This window comes from Balaenoptera borealis (genome assembly GCF_965194805.1).
Source record: "Balaenoptera borealis genome assembly, chromosome: 4".
Lineage (NCBI taxonomy): Eukaryota > Metazoa > Chordata > Mammalia > Artiodactyla > Balaenopteridae > Balaenoptera > Balaenoptera borealis.
This window is the reverse complement of record NC_138861.1, coordinates 106,473,230-106,493,792: the sequence shown is the minus strand read 5'-3', so window position 1 is coordinate 106,493,792 and position 20,563 is coordinate 106,473,230. Positions and strand designations below refer to the sequence as shown.

The window sequence follows — 20,563 nt, the reverse complement described above, 5'->3', positions numbered from 1 at the left end:
CCAAGTCTGTGAAACCTGCAGCTCGAGCTGTGCGCCGTGATTTTGGAGGCACCCTTGGGATGTGAGTGCGCTTCTTGGCGAGTATTTACAGAAGAACACCCAGAGTGGACTGTCACCCTCCAGGGGACAGACACACTGGGGGGCACATCTCACTGCAAAACCCCCGACACACACTGATGTCACACACTCACCTCAACCATTTCCCTGCCTGCCAAGCAGGTGACTTCCAGTGGGAGGACCATAATCTGTTCTCCATTCATGCTAATAAAGGATTCAGCCATCCGAGCACTGAGTGAAGAATAAAAAGCAAAAACATAGTTCATGCATTTTGGAAGAACACAGCCTAAAGGTCTGACAGGAATGGCCGTATCAGTGACTTGGCCCCAGAAGGCTCCCTTTGCCTTTGTGGGTTGTTTTTGTTTTTGTTTTGTTTTTAATTTTTATTGAAATATAGTTGATTTACAATGTTGTGTTAGTTTCAGTGGTACAGCAAAGTGATTCAGATATATATATATATATATATTCTTTTTTTACATTCTCTTCCATTATAGGCTACTTCAAGATATTGAGTATAGTTGGAATTGTGCTGTGAGTGAGAAAGTCCCACAAGAGAGTCAAGTAACTTTCCTAAGTGTGTCCTGCAGGCAAGTCTCAAAAACGCCATACCCGACAATGGGAGTGGAAGGAAGGCAAAGAGCACTCCAAGCTTTTTGAGCTTCTTACCTTCCGGATGCGTACTACACATGCTTATATGGAAGTGTGGCTACGCCTGCACGTGCTGGGAATGACCTTCATGACATAAGGGGAAACTGAGGCTGAGAAGATTAAGTCATCTTCCCCAGTTAAGGAATGTGTCACAATTTATTTGTCCAAGTTAAGGAATTTGTCATGATTAGCTGGGGGTGGGCAGCTAATTAATGGTAAAACAGATACTCAAAACAAAATTTTCAACTGAAAAATACTGTTCTTGAGAGTTACTTATGTGCCAGGCCTTGTGCTATGAGCCTCATTCCATTTTCTTATTTAAATGTGAAGAAATTATTATCCTTGATTTGTAGATGAGGAAACTCCTCTGTCTGAATCTAGCTCCTTATGAACAGGTCCACTAATAGTAGACAAATACACACACACATGCACACACACACGTTTTTGAAAGTGGCCAACATTTTCATGAAGCTCACTAATTCTTTGGACTGAAAGGGACTTCAAAGGTCTTCCAAATCCTTGTGTATTTAATACCTTCTGTGTCTATAACCTCTTCAGCTTACAAAGCACTTGCAAAATCATCCGTCTCCTTTATCCTTGCAACAATCCTATCAGAAAGGAAATATTATAGATCCAGCAATCCCATTCCTGGGCATATATCAAGTCAAAACTATAATTCAGACATGCACCCTTATGTTCATAGCAGCAGTGTTTACAATAGCCAAGACATGGAAACAACCTAAAAGTCCATCGACAGATGAAAGGATAAAAAAAAGATGTGGTACATGTATACAATGGAATATTACTCAGCCATAACAATTAATGAAATGATGCCATTTGCAGCAACATGGATGGGCCTAGAGATTATCATACTAAATGAAGTAAGTCAGAAAGACTAATGCCATATGATATCACTTATCTGTGGAATCTAAAATACAACACAAATGAACTTATCTACAAAACAGAAACAGACTCACAGCCATAGGGGACAGACTTGTGGTTGCCAAGTTGGGGTCGTGGAGGAGGGAAGGATTGGGAGTGTGGGATTAGCAGATGCAAACTATTGTATATATGATGGACAAACAACAAGGTCCTACCGTGTAGCACAGGGAACTGTATTCAATATCCTGTGACAAATCACAGTGGAAAAGAATATGAGAAAGAATATATAGATGTATAACTGAGTCACTTTGCTTTAAAGCAGAAATTAACACAACATTATAAATCAACTATACTTCAATAAAATTTTTTTAAAAAGAAAGGAAATGTTATACTCACTTCAAAGTTGAGGAGTTAAAGATTTAAGAAGTTGAGTAACTTGCTCCAAACTCATCAGCCAATAATGGTGAAGTCAGGTACTGGACCCAATGGCTCCTCAGCACCAGTGGTAAACTTCACAGGGACGTGACTTTAAGTGACAAAGTGTAACCTAAGTTTATGTATGTACTATAATCACAGTGATGTAAATAGATACACACCACACATTCTTTTATGAATGAGCCTGATAAAAATTGATGCAAAAATGCATACCGATGTTTTCTATCTCATCTTTCCCAGTCATGTATCTGGGAAGGTATAAGAGAGGAAAACTCACAGAAGGTCAACAGTGGGGAGAAGAAAGTGTCAAAGAGGGAAAGCCCTGTTGACTTTGTGGCTTGAGTAGCACGTCTACTAATCCCACATGGAGGTTTCAGATTATATGAGTGATAGGACAGAACAGAGGTTAGACCATGAACTCTGACCTCAGTCTCAGATGAAGATACCCAACTCACAAAGACTATCAAATGGATTATAGCACTTGGTGCAGTATACATAACATACACAAAAGAAAACAAGAGCTCTTAATATGTCCATTCTTCTCATCTAAGAATGGACAAAGAGATCTCCTTCTCTTCTTCCTGAAGCAAGTGGGGCGATGTCCCATTTTCAGCTCACAGCTCTCTGATCAACCCCTAGAAGACCCTACCAGGGAGGAACTGGTGCCAGTAATACAGCCTCAATGAACAGGATCCAAGGGTATTTGTTCGGTTGCATCAGTGTCCCCCATTTCTGCATGCACACTCAAACCCAGATGAGATAGACTGCATCTCATGCAAACTCATAACCTGTGAAATTGTGTTTTGATTGGGTACACCACATATGCCTGGTCTTATCTACCCAAGTCCCTAAGGAAAATCATAGAATACCATTTTTTTTCTTAGTCCCTGTAGAAAAGGATTCCATTATTACATTTTTTAAAATTCAGGGCAGGCATAACCATAGCTAGCCTTGACATTTCTGAACAGCCCTGAATTTCCAGGGAAAGCATAGCTAACACACCCAGTATACTAAGGTCCATTTTAGAACATAGAAAATGTGAGTGGAGTCCCAGAAAAAAATCAATATTTTCCTTTCAATATCTGAAGCAGACGAATCAAATATTTAAATTAGATGATGACATGATTTATTCAAATTCTCCCACCTGCTGAAACTCCTTTCTCGATGGCATTATCCATCATGTGTGCACCTACTTCACAGGTTTTGATAATCCTTTAGAACACGTTGCTCGTGAGTAAGATTCTAATTCACACGTAGTTACCTTTGAATGAGAGGTATTATTTTCCATACTGACTACAAACAACACCCAGAAATATACCGTCCGTGTTGTATACTATGTGTTCTAACCTAGATTGAACAAAGGCTTTGTTTCTCCCTTTACCCTTCTTGAAGACAGGATGATGGAGTGTGTGAAAAATGTTTTGTCAATTCTGAAGCCCTACACAAATATCGGTTGTTGGGCTGGAAAATCAACTTTACATTTATCTTAGAATCAAACAACCTCAAAAACTTCAGAGTTGGGAGGAAACCAGGAGGTCACAGAGTCCAACTTCCCGTTTTCAAGTGGGCCCCTACAAATGAAAACCAGATGACATTTTCAACAGACCACTTCCAAATTAAATGTCAGCTGCATACCCAAAACATCATAAACTCTTAGAACACAAAACTCTTCCCCATTTTCTCCAAGAGTCCGTCAAGGCCCACGCGGAATTCATGTATGCATTCTAGAAGTCTATAAAGGGGTATTGCTGGGTACCTCTTGGGAACTCATCTATTTTCATGGCTTTGGTGAGCACGTTTTAAGGTCATAATCCTTCCACATGCTTTTTAAGAGTCACCTTTGTAATTCTACTCCACATATTATTTTTTACTTATAGTCAACAGGTATAAAGCATAATATAAAGCAGTCTAAGCCCAGCATCCCAATTGCTGGTTGAGAATTTAAACCTTTGGCTGCCAAATACCTCCAAAGTGCAAATTAGAGCAGTTTCTTGACCTTGAAGGGGCTTGTTCAATGAAAGGAAAAAGTCAAGAAAATCACACAATGGGTGGGACTGAGAAGGTCAGAGAGATAAAGGGAGAAAGAGCCAAGAGGAGCTGACCCAACAGGAAAAAACTAATTTCCAAAATAGACCTTATCCAGTACAGTTTCTCATCAGTTAAAAAAATTATGTTCTTAACAGTTATTTAAAATATATAAACTAGCTGACTTACATTTGTACACTCAACAGAAACATGTTTAAAATTATTTAATATACATGTTGACTAAGGCACTCAAAATATTTTGAATATGCACTATCACTGACTTTTGAGTGGAAATTTAAAATTTACAAAAACCGTTCACAAACATCATCGTGTTCGATACTTTCCGCAGCAACCTTCGGGCAGTGGATATTATTAAGATCTCCATCTTACCAACAAGACATGGAGCTTGAACTCTGGAGACCATTGCTTGGATTTGTATTTTTAAAACCAGACCAGTTTCTCTCTCTGAAGGAACAACTGGGCATAGAGTTAGATTCCCAGGTTGGAATCTAAGCTCTCAACTCTCAGTGCCTCAGTTTCCTTACCTGTTATATAGCTATTGTGAGGATTAAGTGAACAAATGTGTATCAAACTCATGAAGCCTAGCAGAGTATGTTTACTATAAAGGGAAACTGTTATCATTACACTTCAACAAAAAGGACATATTGCAAAGAGAAGAAGAAAGTCCACCATAATTTCATCCCACAATCATTAGTTTTTTTTCCTTGTTGTACTTTTCCCTTTCCTCATTGTTAGCATATTTGCAGCCATTCAGTATATACAAATCTGTACACTGCAGTGTTTACTTAATATAGCATAAACACTTTTCTCACAAACACCATATTCAATATCTACACTCAGTAAATTTATTATAAGTAATCATTTCCTTTCCTTAGTTTTTAAACAGTGAGGTTGTTTCCAATTTTAGCATTAAAAATAATGTTGTAATAAGTGTCTTCCTGAATTTAGCATTTTCCACACACTGGACTATTTCCCAAGAATGAATGTTTTATATGTATGTTCTTTCCGGACAGGAACCATGTCTTTCTTCTTTATTGTTAAGTCCCCAGAGACTAGCAGAGAGCCTGGTTCAAGAAATAGTTGACAAATGAATGAATGAATGAATGACTTCAACATGTTATATGTTAAACATTGGGTCTAAGTGTATATATCATTCATTAAAATGTAAATGCCAAGTACTAAAAACTATAGAATACTCTCATTGCATACATTACTGAAGGCATTATCAAATGGCATAAACTTTTTGTCAAAAACTTAAAATTTTTTTTTTTTTTTTGGACATGCTGCAAAGCCTGTGGGATCTTAATTCCCTGACCAGGGATAGAACCCGGGACCCAGAAGTGAAAGCGCCAAGTCCTAACCACTGGACCTCCAGAGAATTCCCCCCAAATTTTTAATTTCTTCAAAAACCAAGGTGTTTTCCTCCCCTGTTAGGAGCAATTAATAGTGGGTCAACTAGCAACAGGTATAGAGGTTAAAACTAAATCTCTCCCTCCTCTACATTTCAAATTCCTTGGCCAATGATATCCTTTAACTAAAAGGACATCCTTTCACTCAAGCTCTATTTACATTTCTGCAGTTCCACATCTGGAAAAGGAACTTTAAGACTTGACTTCACAAGCACTTGTGTGGCTCCCTCATGGCCCTTTATACAGTAGAGATATTAAGAATTTGTCTTTTACTTTTCTCATAAGGATTTTTTTTTTCTAATTCTGCTTTTTTTTTAATGGTGTAATTGGGATATGTCTTTGAGGCACAGACATTCTTAATTTGTAAGTAATCAAACTGATTGACTCTTTGCACTCCAGAAAATATTCCTCCCACCTTTCCTCACCTTGAATCTTGTTGGCAATGACTTCTTAAGACAGTGGTTCAAAGGGCTCCTTCCCCAATCTTATTGCCAAGAGTTTCTTCACATCCTTCAGAACCCCTGGAAACATAGTTTTTCCGTGACCTCTACAGCCTAATGTTTTCTCCACCTTCATTCCTTTAATTTCAGACTTGATACTGTATTAAACGTTCAAAGCAAATGGAATGTGGCCTGTTGTTAACAGGTACAAGGGGGAAAATGACATCATGTCGTGTTTCTGCTAATGGTGGGTCAGAGTAAACATCTATAAGCAGATGCAGTGGAATCCACTGGCCACTGGGGGCCAGTTCACTCTGGCTCTTTAAGAGTGCGTAGAGTAGACACATTGAATGAATGTTTCAGCCCAACCCCAGCTTGGAGGGGTCTTCCTCAGACTTGGGGCCTCAATTGCACCATGCTAAAACTGGGGTGTGGGGTTGTACCAGTTCAGTGGTCTTTGTTCTGTGGTTTCTGAAGATCTAGAGGGTCTCATGGGAGGGAAGTGGGGTGCATGGGTGTGAGCAGATCCCCTACTCCCAAGTTCACACATTGAGCCTCCATATGAAACAGCAGCTTTGGTAACCACAACCACAACTGTACTGGGGCCCCTGAGGTCCCTTCTAACTCTGCATGTGAAGATTTTATGGCCATGCCTGTTTCTTTTGAGCATCGGTGGGTGTGTAAGCCCTGTCAGTAACAGCTCTCCCTATTAAAGGAACCCAGACAAAAGTGAGTAGGGGTCACTTTGCTCTCTTGCCTTCCTTTAGCACAAGGCACAAGGACATGGCACATGTCAGGTGCTCAATAAATATTTGTTATGGTTGCTAATATTCAATATCATATAGGCTATTTACAAAATACAATGTTACCTATTATTCCACACTCACTGTTTCTTCTTCCAGCAACATTCTATGATAGCAACAGTTATAGGTAATAATAAGCCCACCAATAATAACAGCATAAGGACTTATGGAAACCTACCATGGGCCAGGTGCTCTCCTAGGTGGTTGATATATACTATCTCTTTCAGTCCTCAACTTTCAGGCCAGGTATGTATTACTAATTCTAGTTTAGGAGGTCATTTATGATGCAACTGAGTGCCAGAGGAGTCAAACAGTTTGCCCCAGAAGAGATAAGCTAGGACTAAGCAGCAAGGCTGGCTTTTAAGGCCAAGTCTTTCTGATCTCGACTCTCATACTTTTTCTACACATCACACTGTCTGTAAGACTTTCGCCCATTCCTGACATTCTGCCTGTTGCCTAATACGCACAATTTGCCAAGCAGTTGGTGGTTAGATGAGACACTTCCCTTGTAATAGGTAAGTCTATCAGGATGACTAATCAGTTTTAATAATTTCAAACAACTAATAACTCAGTGGTTGCAGGTTTTGAAAACAGAAGGCAAAGTATGTTCTTCCTTGCACTGTTGATAAACAAAAGATCAAACTCTAATGGAACTGGTTGCATTTTAACTTATTGGAAGTAGGGCTAAAGATTCTATCTATATGTTTTTATGGCCTACATGCATAGAAATCAGACTTTTGAAGGATGTTTTGTTACCTTCTGCAGTAGTTTGAGAAAGTCTTTCTAGAGCTATAAAAGCACTGAATATGTAAATTTTGGAAACACTTATATGTTAAAAATACTGAAGAGCAACCATGTGCAAGCATTGCTCAAGGCAGGTAGAAGGAGATCCTACTTTTGCAGTTGGTAGACTCCCCAGAGCTCTTTATTAATTCCATTATGTCATTTACATGAAAATGGAGCCCTCCTTCGTATTAAGATGCTAAAGCCACATCACATGGACAATGCAAACGAGTCAGCAAAGAGCGCTTTGTCATAAAAATATATAATTTATTTCAGTAGTTTCTGTGGATTTTTTATATCAAAGTCTGTTTATGACACTGACAGTCATCAAGCGGCTGTTTGTCAAAGTACATTTCCCAGATGTCTAAATAAAACAGTTTTGCTTTGATGAGTTTTATACTGAGAGTTGGAGAAAGACTGCACTCTATTTGAATTTTTCTACTTGTGGGGAATGTGTCATATCTTTCTTTTTTCAATTTGCCTGTCACCTAAAATTTGAATAGTTAACATTCTAGTTAGTTGGACTCCAGTTCACAAAAAAATCTCTTATGAATGTTTTTATAACAAGATAAGGGAGGGAATAATGATATGGTGGTCAGGGAAGTGTCTTAAAAATAACAGAGATTCAACTGATAAATGGGCAAAAGCAAAATCAGAAAATTCAGAAGCAAGAAAGTGTAATGACTAACAAACATATAGAAAAAAATTCATCCTCACTAGTAAGTCACAGAACGCAAATGAGACTATTAACGCCAAATAGGTTTTGTCTATTAAAGCAGCAAATGTTTCTTTTAATGATATTTAACAGAGGCCTGGGTGTGGTCAAGTCACCAAGCACATCCATGAAAGGAGAGTTAATGGCATCACCTTACTGGAAACTCAGTGTTGTCACACTGTATGAAGAGTTTCAGGAATGTCCAAAAAAAAAGAAAGAAGAGTTTCAGGAAAGTCCACACTCTCTGACTTTGTAACCCCCTTGAGGATGTGATCCAAATTATGGAAAAATCCTTTTAACCAAAGCTGTTCACTACAGTGGCATTAAACTAATAACAATTATTAAAACTCTAGAAATAAATTAAATCATCTAACTGACTGAAAAAATATTCAGCAAGTGTGAGAAATATTCTCTGAGAAATCCTTTAAAAGTAATATTTTTAAACATTTGTTATAATGCAAATGAAAAAAGCAAAATATAAATGTATAGTACAAATATCATCCCCTTGTGAAAAAGTAAAAGAAAAATACTTAAGATACTACATTAAAACTAAGTACTAAGTAAATTATAGAAAGCAAAAAAGATGAAAAAGAATTATGTAAAGGGCCTTAGTGACAAGTCACCACTAAAAGATTAGTATTTCATTCAAAACTAAGGCTACATAAAACACGGTTCCACAGAGAGATTACACAGTCAGTTTGGAGAAGCCCACATATACACACTACAATCAAATTAATGGCTTTTTTACTCAAACTAATTTGAAATTTTAATATGTTAAAACAATGTCAAGAATCCTGGTATTCAAATATTTGGCAAAACTTTCTGAGAAGACAGCAGATGTATTCCATGTGTTTCCAGAGAAACAAAAATATACACATGGATGAAAGTTTCAAGAAGGCAGAGTCTAGATTAGCATGTTAAAGAATTTTTCACCTTTAGATACATCCCACAAAGGAGTGGGCAGCCTAACCCTCCTCAACTTGGACAGGATTTTAGCAGAGACTGCAGGGCCATGTGCTAGAATGTAGGAGAAATCATTTCCTTCCTAAACCGTCTCCCACCACCATCTGTGTAATCCCCATCTCAGTAAATGGCACCAATACCCGCATAGTTGCTGAAGACAAATACTGTAATCCTCTCTTTCCTTTACCAACCACATCCAGTCCATCAGCAAATACATCTCAAATCCATCCACTTCTCCCCAACCCCAATGCCGCCATTCCAGTCCAAACTGTTTCCAGTGGAGCACTGGAGGGGCCCCCTAATTGTCCGCACTCTTTCCCCATTCCCCGAAATTCACTCTCTGTACAGTTGCCAGAATGATATATCTATAGCATAAATCAGATACCACTCCCCTACCTGTAGCTTTCCAAAGGCTTCCCAAAGCACCACAATTAAACCCCAAGGTTCTTGTAGATCCTTTCCCTGATCTACAAGAACCAGTAAAATCTGGCCCCCAACTAGCTCTTCAGTACAACCTCAGGTCGTTTGCTTCAGCTGTATTATCTGGCTCACTGTCTCTCGCTCTCGCTCTCTCTTTCCTTCTGTATTTGCCATTGGCTCCCACCTAGAATGTTCCCTCCCAGATGTTCATAGGGCTGGCTTACTCTTTTTTTTTTTTAAATGTATATATTTTTAAATTTTATTTTTATTTATTTATTTTTGGCTGCGTTGGGTCTCCGCCGCCATGTGCGGGCTTTCCCTAGTTGCAGCGAGCAGGGGCCACTCCTCGCCGCGGCGTGGGGGCCTCTCACCGCGGTGGCCTCTCTTGTGGAGCATGGGCTCTAGGCGTGCGGGCTCTAGAGTGCAGGCTCAGTAGTTGTGGCACACGGGCCCAGCCCCTCCGCGACATGTGGGATCATCCCGGGCCAGGGCTCGAACCCGCGTCCCCTGCATTGGCAGGCGGACTCTCAGCCACTGCGCCACCAGGGAAGCCCAGGGCTGGCTTACTCTTGCGTACACATCTTTGTTTAAATATCAGCATCAGCTCCTCAGCAAGGACTTCCCTGACCACCCTATCTAAAGTTGCACCCAATATATTCTCTCCCATCACCCTCTTTTCTTTCTTCTTATTACTTAGATCACTACTTGATATGTTCTTTTTTTTTTTTAATAGATTTCACCTAATGCAAGCTACTTGAGAGAGGGACCTTGTCAATCTTGTTCATTGCTTCATTCAAAATGCTTGGTATAAAGCAGTTGTTTAACTAACACAGATGGAATGAGTGTTAGATACACTTGACCAGGACCAAATTCCACACAGGGAGAACACAAAGACACTACCTAAGGAGCCTAGTGACTCATTGAGAAGCTTTTTCAGAGAGTTGTGTGACTTCCTTCAAACCCTCTGGCCCAATTGATGTATTAACTCCTTAACTCCATTAAATGGAGCCATTTAACAATATAGTGACTAGTGGAGGCTTAAGTGACATTTGATGACACGACTCTTTCCTGATTATCAAAAGTAACACATTCTTTGAAGTGTAGCTATTGAATCATAGCCATCAAGAACACAAGGACGCTTGCCCTTACTTTCCTTCCTATCATTCTTTGACTATTTCGTGGGTAGAGGTCCTGTCTCCTACTGGAAAGTCAGCATCCTGAAGGCAGGCACCAGCTCTTAGCCTTACATCTGGTCCCTGTTACCTTTGCTCCTGCCTAATGCACAAGCTAGTAGGCACATGCATACTGCCGAGTGACTTTAAAAAAGTGTGAAAACCATGCTTTTAACAATGTTCTCCAAGAAAGTGGGGCCCTTTTAGCCTAAAAACTCCAACAAATGTTAATGAACTTTGACTCCATCCATCCGGATGTTTCAATAGACACAAAGCTGCATAGGTCCTTGGAGGGCAGGCAAGGTTTTGGATGTGGAGGAACATGGAGGCTGCACTACAAAGAATGAGGGCCTTTGGAGCTCTGCATGGGGTGAGGGCAAGAGATCCTTTCAGTTGCCAGTGACCAGTTTTGTGCACACAAAAACACCTGGCCAGAGGCACCGGGAAGGGTAATGAAAAGATCACAAGCTCTGAAGTCCCACTGCCCTGTCCAAATCTTGTCTCTGCCACCTACTCGCTGTGGTCCATGGGCAAGCTATTTATTTTAGCTGAGACTCAATTTCTCTTGTGTGCAAAAATATTATAGTAATATCTATGTCATAGAAATATCCAGAAGACTAAGTCAACTTATGTAAGGAAAAGCTTCTAAAAGTCTTGGCATCTAGTATATGCTTAATTTACATGAGCTTACTTCCTCCCTTGCCTGAGCACAGAGGAGGATGCTGCTTTCACTGCAGAAATTTCAGATGTCAAATTTCCCACACTGCAGAAACTTGAACAGTCTGAGAATCAAAACGAAAACCACAGTGTCACCCAAAATCACCATTTCCCTCATGTTATCACCCCAAAAACTAGCTCCTAGAATGAGAATCCCTTTTGACAATGTCATCTTGGGCTCAGCATGACTGAAAAGAGGAGAGAGAGATCACAGCAAATTTTTGGAATAGATGGAAGCAGGATGGTGGAGCCATTCACTGAAGTAAGGGACATAGGGAAAGAGCCAGATTGTGGTAAGTTCACCATCTGGTAAGTTGGTAAGTTCTTCTGGGATGCGGTGAACTTAGGATGTCTGTTAAACCAAATAGACATTTTCAGGAAGTGGTTGGATATACAGCTCTCAAACTCTGGAGTGACTTCAGGTCTGCCGATAGGTGCTTAGGTGTAATAGTACAGATGACAGTTAAAACCGTGTGTGTGTGTGTTGGAAAGAGATATATCAAGGGAGGGGAAAAGTTCAGAGTGGCTACCCTAAGAAATACCCACATTATGTGGGAGTAGAAGCAGTGGGGGGCTGGTGAATGTTTAATGCTCTTGGGGTTAGAGAGGGGCTGATTTTTAACAGTTGCCAATCTCCATGGTGTAAATACTCCAGCATAACAAATTTCAAGCTACCAACATGACATTTACAGCTCAGAAGTTCCTGAAAAATTAACAACTGGCTTTCACAAGCAAGTGTGAGCCACACATGGCAGGAGAGGGGGGATAAAAAGGACTGAACACTAAAAATGGTCAGGGAAGCAGAAGAAAAAGCAGCACCGTGATAGTCAAGGTTTTTGAGTTTCTCAGTAGGGGTTGTGGCGATCACAAGAGAAAGATCCGGTAAATAAACACAAAACACACCATTCAGTTTTCCAATATGTACGTGAGGGATAACCTTGAGAGGCAGATTCAGCAAAGGGAGGGAAGGGGGAGTCAACCTTCCGTGCCTTGACAGGGAACAAATGGAAAGGAACTGCAGACAAATCTAGGAAAGCCTTTCAAAACCCTGGCTTACGAAGGGCAGGGCAGAAATAAAGCAATGTCTACAGCAGGATGAAGAGTCAAGGTGGGGTCTGAGCGTAACCTGAGAGGCATGAGCCACTAGATAGAAAGCGAGCAGCAGCCAAAAAATGGTTGAGGACAACAGCTACTCAACAGGACGAGAAGCAGTTCAGGTGGTAAAGAGCACCCCCATATGCTAGAGAGAGAAAGAAACTTCTGGGGAATGTTCTTCTGTCTGCTCTGTTGTTACCATCTCGAAATGGAAAGAAATTGTGATGCCCAGGCCTGATTTCTGAAATCAAAGACAGTTGGGAGCAATCCTGACCCTATCACGTTCTAGCTTCGTGATCTCAGGCAAGACTCATTTCCACAGCTGTAAAATGCAGATGATAATAACCTCACTTCACTTTTATGAAGATGCAATTATCTAAAATGTGTAAACGACCTATCAAAGTACCTGGAACAGGGTAGATCCCAGGTACTTTTTAGTTTCTTTCCTTCATCCCTTATCAAGGGCATTAAGGCATTTAAACTAATATTACAAAGTATCCTGTGGTCTATCCATGATCTGGGAGGAAGGAAATGCTCCTTCTGCTGGGTAAATCATGCAGCTCCCGGGACACGAGGGATAAACAGGATGGACCTTTCCTCCCCCTCACATAAAACTACAGCACAGTGAAGTGAGGAACTTTCATACACATGGGCTGAGCTAAGTACGGTCACACAGAGGGAAATCTATTCATAAAGCACTTGGAGGATCATCTGGATAAAAGACATTACATGAATATCTGTGGTCATTACCAGTTACATGTTCTTTCTTTCTTTCTTTCTTTCTTTCTTTCTTTCTTTCTTTCTTTCTTTCTTTCTTTCTTTCTTTCTTTCTTTCTTTCTTTATTTTTGGCTGCATTGGGTCTTCGTTGCTGCATGTGAGCTTTCTCCAGTTGCAGCGAGCAGGGGCTACTCTTGGTTGGGGAGCGTGGGTCCCTCATTGCGGTGGCTTCTCTTGTTGCGGAGCACGGGCTCTAGGCGCGTGGGCTTCAGTAGTTGTGGCTTGCGGGCTCTAGAGCGCAGGCTCAATAGTTGCTCTGCGGCATGTGGGATCTCCCTGGACCAGGGCTTGAACCCGTGTCTCCTGCATTGGCAGGAGGATTGTTAACCACTGCGCCACCAGGGAAGCCCCTACATGTTCTGTTGGTATGAATCATGGGAAGCTATGAAGTCTGTATAACTTCAGAAGATCATACCTAGGAAATTAACTTGCTCCAGCTTTTCCTACATTGACATTAGCTATTTTGGGGTTTTTATGATCTCATTTCTTATATGAACTCAATACAAGAGTAATATTTGTTTTAAATCCCTTAAATGGTTTCTTGGGGGCTGAAAACTTAACTTTATTTATTTTCCTATGGTAAATATAAGAAAGTTAGGCAGTTACGAAAGTGTAAAAGTCAGTCACTAATATTTAAATCAAACAAACTGATCCAAATATTTTAAGTAACAGTGGTTACTTTACCCTGAATTTCATCTAAATATTGAATTAGGCTTATTTATATTAGTTAGTCAGAATTCGGAAAATGGAAAAAAAGTAAAGGTCACTTTAAGTTTAATGAAAACTTTGGCCCACAATTCCATAACAGAATAGGTAGGCATCACTTCTAGTAGGGAGCAAAAAGAAAGAAAGCACTGGAGCTTCCAGAAAACATTATTATTTTTTCAAGTATGCATACACTGTTATTCTTCCTGTTGCATATGGAATAGGAATATTTCCTTGTGTGAATTATGCTATAAGGTTTAAGAAGCCATGTTTCTATAATTTTTAAAAGTTATCAATGCTGTTAATAAATTCATAAATATATCCTCCTTGTAAAAAAAATTAAAATACCAAATAAATCAAAAGTCACAAAATTGATGTAACTTCCTGTTGTGGGTCCTCTCCATCCATCTAAAATAATGGTTATTATCATTTTGTGACATAATTTGGCTGTTTATCCTTCGAGATAAACACACAAATTATTTGTTTATTTTCCTGCACATTTAAATATATTTTACATCTACATATATGTTTTATATCCATAACAGTTATGTATATTTAAGTATATGTATACATATACAATATAATTGTTATACAATTATATATATGTTTATATAAAAACTGTTTTGGGTAGGAGAGAGTAATTTATAAGTAATATACTCTACATTTTCTGAAACTTGCCATTTTTTACAATAAACTATATCTTTTAAGATTTTCTGTCAGTACATTCTATATCATGCCATGCAATGTTGTGTTTTACTATGTACAGAGGCACATAATTATTTAGGCTTTGCCTTATTGCTGAAGAAATATTTGCAATATATATATAAAAGATCACTATTCCATATATATATCACTTCTAAAAATCAATAAGAAAAAGGCAACCCACTAGACAAATTGGCAAAGGAAATAGCCAGTTAGCAGAAGAAAATACAGATAAAAATATTCTCAATCTCAGTATTATCTAGGGTAGCAGTCCTAAAAGTGTCCCCAAGATCATTTCAGGGGATACATGAGATCAGAACTGTTTCATCATACTTTACCTTATTTGCCTTTTTCTTTGTGTTGACATTTGCAATGATAGTGCACAGCAGTGGTGGAAAACACTGGGAGGCTTCACACAAAATCAAGGCAGTGGTACCGAACTATATAGGAGTAATTGTATTCTTCACCACCATGCCCTTGGAGTTAAAAAAATATTTCTTGATGAAGGAATAAAAACTATAAATTGTATTATATCTCTACCATTGAGTACTAGCCATTTTATTTTTCTGTGTGACAAAATGAGACATATGAATGCTATTTCTAGGAAAAACACTTGTGTAATTGTTGTAAGCTCAGCTAGTGGCTTATTTCATTCAATAATATTTTAGGTGAAAGAACAACTGAAAGCTATAGTTATTCAGAATTCCATTTGGCAGACATTTTCTCAAAAATTAGCAAAGTGAGCCAATCACTTTAAAGAAAACAACTGATGGTATTTGTTGCCAATGACAAATTTTGAACTTTCGAGCAAAAATTAAATTATGGTAAACTTATATCTACCACTGTGAGCTTGACAGCTCCCCAATACTTAAAGACTTCTGATGAGATTGACGGTGATATTAACAAATGTGATTTTTTTGCTCTTGCATAATGAAGTGTCAAATTTGGAAGATTTGCAAAATTCAGTGAACCAATATTTTCCAAATAACGAATGCATGACATTACAAATTCATGAGCACGTACACCACTCATAGTGCAAGTTAGACTAATGAATTTTTAATATTTCAAAGCATGAAAAGTTCAATGATATGGTTTCAGATTCTACACTGAAACCTATCTTTAAGAAACTACCACTTGTAGAGTTTTGGTATAGGAACAAAGAATTATTTCAAAAGGCTATTAGAATATTCCTCCCTTTTCCAACCACAAATCTATGTGACGCGGATTTTCTCCATATTTTCTTCAACTAAAACAACCTATCAGCAGATAGAATGCAGAAGTTAATGTGAGAATCCATCTCTCTTCTATTAGGCAAACATTAAAGAGATTTGCAAACATGCAAAACAATGCCAGTCTTCTCACTTCTAATTTGTTTGAGAAAATGGAATTTTTCTAATTAAAAAAATGTCATCCATGTTAACATGGGGTTTACTATTGCCATTTTTAAATGACTAATTATTTTTAAAATTTCTCAGCTTTAATTTCTCACATGGTAAATCTTGATAGCTATCACCCACAGAAACAAAAGCTCCTAGGGGCCCTCAAAATTTTTTAAGAGTGCCAGGAGGTCCTAAGAACAAAAACTTTGAGAACCTCTGGTCAAGGAAATGAAGGTTAAATTTTGATACCGTTTTTTGATCCATCAGTAAGCTAAAATTGTCAAAATTAATAGTATTAAGCATCAGTAAGAGCACAGGAAGTGAATATTCTCATATTCTGATTGCTTAAGGGATTATAAATTTGTACAGTTACTTTGAAGGTCACTTAGGCCATGTCTATTATAGGGGTTGGCATACTTTTTCAGTGAAGACCAAAGAAAGGGGAAAAAAAGCCTTATTTATATTTATATTTTTAAAATTTATTTTATTGAAGTGTAGTTGATTTACAATGTTGTATTAATTTCTACTGTACAGCAGTGTGAATCAGTTATACATATATACATTCTTTTTTCATATTCTTTTCCATTATGGTTTATCATAGGATATTGAATAGAGTTCACTGTGCTACACAGTAGGACCTTGTTGCTTATCCATTCTATATATAATAGTTTGCATCTGCTAATTCCAACCTCTAACTCCATCCCTCCCCCAACCCCTTTTCCCCTTGGCAACCACAACTCTGTTCTCTATGGCTGTGAGTCTATTTCATAGACATGTTCATTTGTGTCATATTTTAGATTCCACATAAGTTGATATCATATGTTGTCTGTCTTTCTCTTTCTGACTTACTTCACTTAGTATGATAATCTCTAAGTTCATCCACGTAGCTGCAAAATGGCATTATTTTGTTCTTTTTTGTGGCTGAGTAATATTCCATTGTGAGTAATATTCCAATGGATATCTTTATCCGTTCATCTGTTGATGGACATTTAGGTTGTTTCCAGGTCTTGGTTATCGTCAATAGTGCTTCCATGAACATAAGGGTGCAAGTATCTTTTTGAATTATAGTTTTCTCCAGATACATGCCCAGGAGTGGGATTGCAGGACCACATAGCAACTCTATTTTTAGTGTTTTAAGGAACCTCTATACTGTTTTTCATAGTGGCTGCACCAATTTACATTCTCATCAAGAGTATAGGAAGGTTTCCTTTTCTCCACAGCCTCTCTAGCATTTGCTATTTGTAGACTCTTTAAAGGCTTATTTATACTTAAAAGGTATATACTAATGCTTTGGTCACTCTGCTCTTCAGTACCTATAAAGAAAGGCTCACACCCATATACTGGTTAATATGTTCTGGGCAGGGGCCTAATCACTTTACATATATTAACCCATTTAATTCTCACAACAGTTCTATGAAGTAAATACTGTTAGTTTCCCCATTTTCTAGATGAGGAAATTGAGGCGCATCATGGTTTAGTAACACCTAAGGCCACACAGCTAATAAGTGGATGTTGGCTGCAACATTATTTTGCATAGCAAAAAACTAGAAATGACCTAAATATTTAGAGACTTTAAAGATTATGTCTGTTCTGGTTGGTGTCTTCCCTTAACAGATCTTCCAAAATTAAGTGGTTTTCTGACTTCATTTCTTGCTTTATTCAAATTTTCTGAGGTACATCTGAAGTCCCACGTTCTCCTTAAAGCTACTGTTAACCGTGCAGGTCTATGATAATCCCTGTTCTTCTTAATCCACAGGAAATAGTATCTCTGGAGTTTATGGAGTTTAATATGCCCTTGGCCTATCTTCTATGTCCTGGTCGACCAACAGTTCTTTAAGGATTAAGAATGCATGACTCTTGAGGGGCACCTTCAAGATGGCATAGGAATAAGACATGGATATCACCTTCCTCCCCACAAATACATCAAAACTACATCTACATGTGGAACAACTCCTACAGAACACCTACTGAATGCTGACAGAAGACCTCAGACTTTACAAAAGATGCCCACAGGTGACCTACACGCAGAGGCAGGGCCAAACCCCAGGAGCTGTGTGAACAAAGAAGAGAAAGGGAAATCTCTCCCAGCAGCCTCAGGAGCAGTGGATTAAATCTCTACAATCAACCTGATGTACCCTGCATCTGTGGAATACCGGAATAGACAAGGAATCATCCCAAAATTGAGGCCGTGGAATTTGCGAGCAACTGTAGACTTCGAGTTTGCTTTCTGCATCTAATTTGTTTCTGGTCTTATGCTTATCTCAGTTTAGTATTTAGAGCTTGTTATCATTGGTAGATTTGTTTATTGATTTGGTTGCTCTCTTCCTTTTTTTATTTTTTATATATACGTATATTTTTTTTTCCTTTTTCTCCTTTTGTGAGTGTGTATGTATATGCTTCTTTCTGTGATTTTGTCTGTATAGCTTTGTTTTGAGATCTGTCCTAGGGTTCTGACTGTCTGTTTTTTGTTTTTGTTTTTGTTTTTGTTTTAGTATAATTTTTAGCACTTGTTATCATTGCTGGATTTGTTTTCTGGTTTGGTTGCTCTCTTTTTTCTTTCTCTTTTTCTTTTTTTTAATTACATTTTTATTTTTTTTATTTTAATATTTTAAAAATTGTCTCAGACAATTGATGCATTTAATGTTGTCTCAGAGACCTCATTAAACACATCAACATTCGAATTATAGGGGTCTCAGAAGAAGAGGGGAAAAAAAGGACTGAGAAAATATTTCAAGAGATTATAGTTGAAAACTTTCCTAATATGGGGAAGGAAATAATCAATCAAGTCCAAGAAGCACAGAGAATCCAAGGAGAAACACGAAAAGACACATATTAATCAAACTACCAAAAATTAAATACAAAGAAAAAAATATTAAAAGTAGCAAGGGAAAAATAACAAATAACATAAAAGGGAATCCCCGTAAGGTTAACAGCTGATCTTTCAGCAGAAACTCTGCAAGCCAGAAGGGAGTAGCATGACATATTTAAAGCGATCAAGGGAAAAACCTACAACTAAGATTACTCTACCCAGCAAGGATCTCATTCAGATTCAACAGAGAAATTAAAACCCTTACAGACAAGCCAAAGCTAAGAGAATTCAGCACCACCAAACCAGCTTTACAACAAATGCTAAAGGAACTTCTCTAGGCAGGAAACACAAGAGAAGGAAAAGACCTACAATAACAAGCATAAAACAATTAAGAAAATGGTAATAGGAACATACATATCGATAATTACCTTAAATGTAAATGGATTAAATGCTCCAACCGAAACACATAGACTGGCTGAATGGATACAAAAACAAGATCTGTATATATGCTGTCTACAAGAGACCCACTCCAGACCTAGGGACACATACAGACTGAAAGTGAGGAGATGGAAAATGATATTCCATGCAAATGGAAATCAAAAGAAAGCTGGAGTAGCAGTTCTCATATCAGACAAAATAAACTTTAAAATAAAGACTATTACAAGAGACAAAGAAGGGCACTACATAATGATCAAGGGATCAAGCCAAGAAGAAGATATAACAATTGTAAATATTTATGCACCCAACATAGGAGCACCTCAATACATAAGGCAAATGCTAACAGCCATAAAAGGGAAAATCGACAGTAACAAAATAATAGTAGGAGACTTTAACACCCAACTTTCACCAATGGACAGATCATCCAAAGTGAATATAAATAAGGAAACACAAGCTTTAAATGATACATTAAACAAGATGGACTTAATCGATATTTATAAGACATTCCATCCAAAAAGAGCAGATTACACTTTCTTCTCAAGTGCTTCTCAAATGCTCATGGAACAGTCTCCAGGATAGATCATAACTTGGGTCACAAATCAAGCCTTGGTAAATTTAAGAAAACTGAAATTGTATCTAGTATCTTTTCCAACCACAACACTATGAGACTAGCTATCAATTATGGGAAAAAAATCTGTAAAAACTACAAACACATGGAGGCTACACAATACGCTAATAAATAACCAAGAGATCACTGAGGAAATCAAAAAATACCTAGAAACAAATGACAATGAAAACATGATGACTCAAAACCTATGGGATGCAGCAAAACCAGTTCTAAGAGGGAAGTTTATAGGAACACAATCCTACCTCAAGAAACAAAAAAAAATCTCAAATAAACAACGTAACCTTACACAAAAAGCAATTAGAGAAAGAAGAACAAAAAAACCCCAAAGTTAGCAGAAGGAAAGAAATCATAAATATCAGATCAGAAATAAATGAAAAAGATGCAGAAAACAATAGCAAAGATCAATAAAACTAAAAGCTGGTTCTTTGAGAAGATAAACAAAATTGATAAACCATTAGCCAGACTCATCAACAAAAAAAAAAAGGGGAGAAGACTCAAATCAATAGCATTAGAAATGAAAAAGGAGAAGTGACAACTGA

The 20,563-nt window shown here is 38.1% G+C and overlaps 1 protein-coding gene across 13 annotated transcripts in view; it reads right to left on the bottom strand.

Moving 5' to 3' along the window:
- LDB2 (LIM domain binding 2) overlaps window positions 1–20,563 on the bottom strand; it is a 383,293-nt gene that overhangs the window by 324,218 nt on the left and 38,512 nt on the right. Inside the window, exon 2 of one of the 13 annotated variants that reach the window (XM_082389513.1) lies at window positions 192–288. The exons of 11 other annotated variants lie outside the window; for them this stretch is intronic. In XM_082389513.1, the coding sequence (XP_082245639.1) occupies window positions 192–281 (90 nt within the window). In that variant the 5' untranslated portion in view covers window positions 282–288. Of the gene's footprint in view, window positions 1–191; window positions 19,338–20,563 lie in introns of those variants that run through there. One more of the 13 variants, XM_082389509.1, reaches the window with a different exon arrangement.